This window comes from Electrona antarctica (assembly GCF_951216825.1).
Source record: "Electrona antarctica genome assembly, chromosome: 1".
Taxonomy (NCBI): Eukaryota; Metazoa; Chordata; class Actinopteri; order Myctophiformes; family Myctophidae; genus Electrona; species Electrona antarctica.
Genome location: NC_136806.1, coordinates 34228997 through 34235319, shown reverse-complemented (window position 1 = coordinate 34235319; position 6323 = coordinate 34228997). Strand labels below are relative to the sequence as shown.

The 6323-nt window shown below is 48.5% G+C and overlaps 1 protein-coding gene across 1 annotated transcript; it reads left to right on the top strand.

Annotated features, from left to right (window-relative positions):
* Nucleotides 1-1051: 1051 nt before the first annotated feature.
* Nucleotides 1052-5555, top strand: egr1 (early growth response 1). Its single transcript, XM_079511390.1, has 2 exons — nucleotides 1052-1836; nucleotides 2882-5555. Exons 1-2 carry the CDS (start codon nucleotides 1620-1622, stop codon nucleotides 4195-4197), a joined length of 1533 nt encoding a protein of 510 aa, XP_079367516.1. The 5' UTR covers nucleotides 1052-1619; the 3' UTR covers nucleotides 4198-5555.
* Nucleotides 5556-6323: the final 768 nt, after the last annotated feature.

Sequence of the window (6323 nt, the reverse complement as noted above, 5' to 3'; positions counted from 1 at the left end):
TATACAAAACAAAGTTGAATAGCCTGCTTTTTAGACTTATTGGTGTTGTCGCGCTTGCGGAAAATATTTTGATTTTCAAGCTATTTTTTTCTGTCAAGCGCCACCATGACCGTCTGCAAAATTAGACCGTCTGCAAAATGACCATTAAATTCTAAATTGCGCACACAGACACAGAGGTGGAATGCTGAATTTGCAAAGAAAATAAGATCGGTTGGTCCAACCATCATAGGCTACATTTTTGGACGATCGATAGTTGTTGTAGGCTGTGTAGCCATACAACCGAATCTAGCCAACTAAAACTATCGTCTCGTGACTCGATCGTCTACTATAGGCTATAGCCTACTAATACAATGCTGGCTTCTTGTTTTGTTTTCCTTCTTCTTTTAAATATAGTGCAGCACAAAGTTCAGCTGTAGCCTGTCCTGTGTGAAGGCTGCGCTTCAAAACAGAGTCGCAGTCAGAATATACTGCCGCTGACATTACTTTATTGTGTGTGTGTGTGTGTGTGTGTGTGTGTGTGTGTGAGAGAGAGAGACGCTGCTGGACATGATTTGCGCTCCAGCCTCTCATTCACTGCCAAGCAGCGATCGGCAGCGCTATACCTCAGGAAGTCCCAAATAAGGACAACGGGAAATGGAAACCCACCGGAATAGGTCCTTATGTAGTCACGACCTTATAAGGCACGGCGGAGCCAGGTTTTCCGGCAAGCGCGCAGCCTGCCTGCACAGATGGGGAAATCCGATTCGAGTCTACGAGGCAAACGGGGGAGAATGCAAGAAACGCGCCGCTATCGCACGGGAATAATTCTACTTTGCCCATATATACGCTGGTTCGGGACAGAGGAAAGTGCAGCTATGTGCGCGCGATTCACAGCGAGAGATCGTAATATGAACTTGTCTCTGCTTCTTTCCCCCAGGCCGGCGTCATGTGTCCTCCACTGCAGTGCCTAAATATGGGCTTCCTCCGATCCAAATATGGACATCTACGTCAGGAGGCAGGAGGGTATAAAAGACACGGGGAAACCTCTGAACAGCCAAGACAGCCCTCACAGCCCACAGCACAGAGCAATCGTTAGAGCAAGACACAGATAGACAAACACAGCGATATCTGCCCCGACATTGCACACAACAAAACTACAAAAAGAAAAGTGAATTAAAAACAACACTCCACCCCAAGACTGGTGAACACGTCATTACTGGATATGGTTTTAATACGTCTTTCTTGAGCATATCAAGATTAATTCATTGACCGATCTCGATTCATAGGGGAATGAGTACAAAAGGACACTTCTGATTTCTGACAAAAACAGAAAAAAAGAAGAAGACAATTGGATCTTTACTCATCTCTGAAACAAACAAAAAGAGAGAAAACAAACAAGAGAAGACGGCGCGGAGAGAGAAGCGGCGAGCTCGACGGGGAAAAAAAGCATCCGTCTGACAGTGACAGCGCTCACAGAGAGCTGGACTTAAAAAAAAAAGTGATTCCTTCCCACCTGCGATCATCGAGCACCACCAACCAGCCCAGTGCGCCCTGCAGCTTCCTTCCCCGCACAGCACAGCACCGCACTGCCGTCCGGACGCAGAGCGCAGCAGCCCCACGTCCCTCAGCTCCGGAGGAGGATGGCTGCGACCAAGACCGAGATGATCCTCCCGGCCCTGCAGATCTCGGACCCCCTGAGCTTCCCCCACTCCCCCATGGATAACTACCCCAAGCTGGAGGAGATGATGATGCTCAGCTCGGGGGGCACCCCCTTCCTCACGGCCTCCGCGCCCGAGGGTGCGGGAGGCTTCGGCTCGGGAGAGCCCGGAGAGCAGTTTGCTGACCATCTTACAGGAGGTAAGACACTGACTGCTGCAGCTGATGATGGCACAGATTATAACACTACAGGGCAGAAATCAACACAGAACCTTTGGAATGGAGTGGAGTTTGTGGCATGAATAAATAGTTGCTTAACTTAGATCATTATTTGCGTTCAGCTTATTATTAACTAAATTTTAACTCAAAGAGTTCAACTCTGCAAGACTTATTATTATTACCCTTATTATTTTTTACCCTTATTATTATTACCCTTATTATTATTATTACCCTTATTATTATTATTATTATTATGATTATTATTATTGGAATGATGATATGTTGTTATCCCTTATGGGTTTACTGGCAAATCAAATGTGTGTAGCAGTAGACATTCTCAAATTTGAGCTGACATTAAACACAAAACAGGGAAAATGTAAATAAATATAGAGTAAGAAACTAATTTAATGTATTGACTCTCAGAGGACTCAAATGGTGCTCAGTCACTGCATACCTCTACACTCCTACAGCTCAATTCAAATTGCATTCCTAAAACCAGCTGAACTGCAGTTTAGGTAATCAATTGCTGTTGGCTATGTGATGGGCTTCAAGTGTGTGTGTGTGTGTGTGTGTGTGTGTGTGTGTGTGTGTGTGTGTGTGTGTGCACGCGTGTGCTTCTGCGCGCGTGTGTGTGCGCGCGCGTGTGTGCGTGCACTCTTGTGTCTGTGCTAGAGGGAGGTGAGAGAATGTGAGTGAATGAAAAAAATGGTTGAGGGGGATGCATGTATGCAGATTGATCAGCTTGCACATCAGCTCTTTTATAGGTTGAAATATTCAGCCAGTATAAGAGTTATGAGGTTGGTGTGTGTGTGTGCATGTGCGTGTGCGTGCGCCTGCATGCGCAACATGCATCCAAGTGTGTGCGTGCGGGTGCGTGTATGCAGGTGCGTTATGTGTGTGAGTGCATGCATGTTGGAGGTACCAGCTGATGTGGTGTGTGTGTGTGGGGGGGGTGACACACTGCCCTCTCCCTGTGTCTGAATATCGACAAGTTGATTAATGTCCTCTCTCTCTCTGCTCCGTGCAGACACGTTACCCGACATCTCCCTCAACTGCGAGAAGTCGATGCAGGCGGAGCAGACATACTCCACCCAGAGGCTGCCCCCCATCTCGTACACGGGGCGCTTCACCCTGGAGCCGGCCTCCAACTGCAGCAACAGCCTCTGGGCAGAGCCCCTCTTCAGCCTGGTCAGCGGCCTGGTGGGCATCAACGCCCCCTCCTCCTCCTCTCACATCTCCACCTCGTCTTCCTCCACCTCCTCCTCTCAGAACTCCATCAGCCTCAGCTGCTCCATCCACCACAGCGAGCCCAACCCCATCTACTCGGCCGCCCCCACCTACTCCAGCTCCAACCCCGACATCTTCCCCGACCCGGGCCAGGCGTTCCCCAGCTCGGCCGGAGGCTCCCTCCAGTACCCTCCCCCTGCCTACCCCAACGGCAAGACCTGCGGTGCCAGCTTCCCCGTGCCCATGATCCCGGACTACCTGTTCCCCCAGCAGCAGGGCGAGATTAGCCTGGTGTCGCCGGACCAGAAGCCCTTCCAGAACCAGGCGGGCCAGCCCTCCCTCACCCCGCTGTCCACCATCAAAGCCTTCGCCACGCAGACGGGCTCCCAGGACCTGAAGAGCGTCTACCAGTCGCAGCTGATCAAGCCCAGTCGCATGCGCAAGTACCCCACGCGGCCCAGCAAGACGCCGCCGCACGAACGGCCGTACGCGTGCCCCGTGGAGACCTGCGACCGGCGCTTCTCGCGCTCAGACGAGCTCACGCGCCACATCCGCATCCACACGGGCCAGAAGCCCTTCCAGTGTCGCATCTGCATGCGCAACTTCAGCCGCAGCGACCACCTGACGACGCACATCCGCACGCACACCGGTGAGAAGCCCTTCGCCTGCGAGATCTGCGGCCGCAAGTTCGCCCGCAGCGACGAGCGCAAGAGGCACACGAAGATTCACCTCCGCCAGAAAGACAAGAAGGCGGAGAAGGGAGGGGCCGCGGTGACGGCGGCCGCGGCCTCCGTCTCGGCCGCCTCGCCTGCGTCGAGCTACCCCTCGCCCATCACCTCCTACCCCTCCCCGATCACCTCCTCCTACCCCTCCCCGGTCTCCTCCTACTCCTCCCCGGTCACCTCCTGCTACTCCTCTCCCGTCCACACCTCCTACCCCTCTCCGTCTATCGCCACCACCTACCCGTCGGTGTCCATGTCCAACACCTTTCAGTCCCAGGTCACCTCCTCCTTCCTCGCCTCCTCCATCGGGTCCCACATCTACAGCTCCCCGGTCCCCACGCCGCTGTCGGACATGCAGACCACTCTCTCCCCGAGGACAATCGAGATCTGCTAAAGGGAGAGAGAGAGAAAAGCCCAAAAGAATGACACTTTAAGACGAAAACAACGTTGCGGTCCACCTTCTTTATGGTTCGTCGAGGGGGGAGAAATCAGCATCAAAATGTCAACCCCACCCCCCCACCCCCCCCTCTCGCCATCCGAGAAAGCACTTTTTTCTGTCAGGGTGAATCCTTGAGATTTACCTGGACAAAGAGAAGAGAAATACCCCCTATACATGTCAAGGACTGAGCAAAGACGATAAGACAAAAAGGGATTTCTTTCCCCTCGTCTCCGTAAAGCACTTCAAATGAGGCGAGAGGCAGGTCTCTCCTCTTGATGAACAGACACCTAGAGACAAGCTCATGGGACGAACGCTGGCAGGACGCCGTGTCACCATGTCGAGGCACGCTTTGCCCTTTTGCAGACGCTCAAACATTACTAAAGACATTCAATGATATACATAAGCTACCGTATATGTATACTGTAGACGTGCCATGTTTTGTTTTTATCATTCTTTGGTACCATTGATGTGAAAACCTATTTGCATAATTTGCATTGTATTATTTGAAGTGAGCAGGGCCATATTTTCTCAATACTTTCTCTATTATGTAGTGATGATGCTGTGATATGTTTTTGACATTGTTTGGCGAAGAAAAAAGAAAAGACAAAAAGAAGCACTTAAGTATTCAAGCATGAGTAAGAGTGATGTTACTTTCTGTTATTTTGTAAATATCATCCACTGGTACTATCTCTCTTTCTCTCTTTCTCACATGTGACATATTGCTCTGTTATGTGGACAAAAAGAGAAAAGAGAGAGAGTGAAAAAATACCTTCACTTAAAAACAACAAAACCAGACAAACAATCTCGTTTTTGGTGCCTTTCTGTGGAGCGTTGCTGATATTTGCGACTTGGGCTGCGCGCAAAGAGGGGATGCATGGTCGCATCACGCCTTAAGGGGTGGAGGGGGATATTTTTGTTACAGAATGTACGTTTATGCTCAGACGGTTAAAAGGGACGAGACATGAGGGCACCACCGCTTCATTTCATTTAGAATGTAAGCAAAAAGAAGAAAAAACACAAGGAGAAAAATTATAAAACTATATTTTTGTAAAACTGAAGTGTAAATATCCACAACTTTGAGAGCTGGAATGTTGAAGTTACCTACTGAGTAGGCATGGGATTCTTTTTGTATGTTATTTACATGCAGTTCATTATTTTGTGTTTTATCTTTATTTTGTATTTGTGTTTGTAAAACCAAGTGACTGTTTCTGGCTTCTGAACACATTGAATGCGCTTAACTGCCAATGGGATATTTGGTGTACAAGATATCCTCCCAGAAATGAAATATAAATAAAATATGAATATATATGTAATCTCTGTTTTCCCTTCCTTTCATTATTATTGACTACTGCGTTTCTATTGGTATCCAGTCTGGTTCACAGTGGAATGTCGACATTGCACTTCAAATCCCTCCTCCATTGTGCAGCTTCATCTTTATCCCTCATATATACCATAGGTTTGACCAGGCACCCTTTAATTTGATCCAAATCTGCACAGCATGATTTAATGACCAGCGCTGAACATTGTATTAATGATAACACATGCCCTAAACACTCCCATGGCCATAAACACTGATGATAGGGAATCATTATCAAGATGAAACATGTTTTGGTAGACATTAAGCTATAAACTCATCTACTTTTCTCAATTATTCTTTCGGATTTCACATCATTTGCTTTTTTTCTGAGCCCGCTGCCACAGCAGCTACGGGCTGCTGTGAACACCATGTTGAGACATGAATGGGGTTAAGTGCCCAGGGCACAGGTGAAATCCATCACACGATAATTACCTTATTTTCTACAAACGTGCTTGGCAAGATGCTGTCATCTTGCATTGAAGGAGCAGTTGAGCAATAACCACGCAGGCCATGTTTTATTGTTGCAATAGTGCAAGTGAACAAACTGGCCCCGAAGGTGCAACAGTTGTTTCTTTAGGTTTTCACGCACTGTACAATAACAGCCTTTATACATGCACCGCCATTATTCATCTTCTGCCGTGAGTTAGGCAATTCTCATGGCAAGGTATTCTCACAGTGGAAATGAATCAAGTTAGTCTCTTGACTCTTGATATTAAAGAACACA

What these genes read in the sequence shown, in the direction of transcription:
- egr1 (XM_079511390.1), top strand. Translation starts at nt 1,620, where the DNA reads ATGGCTGCGACCAAGACCGAGATGATCCTCCCGGCCCTGCAGATCTCG. An exon ending in TGCTGACCATCTTACAGGAG is followed by an intron (nt 1,837 to 2,881) that starts GTAAGACACTGA and finishes TGCTCCGTGCAG; the next exon opens with ACACGTTACCCGACATCTCC.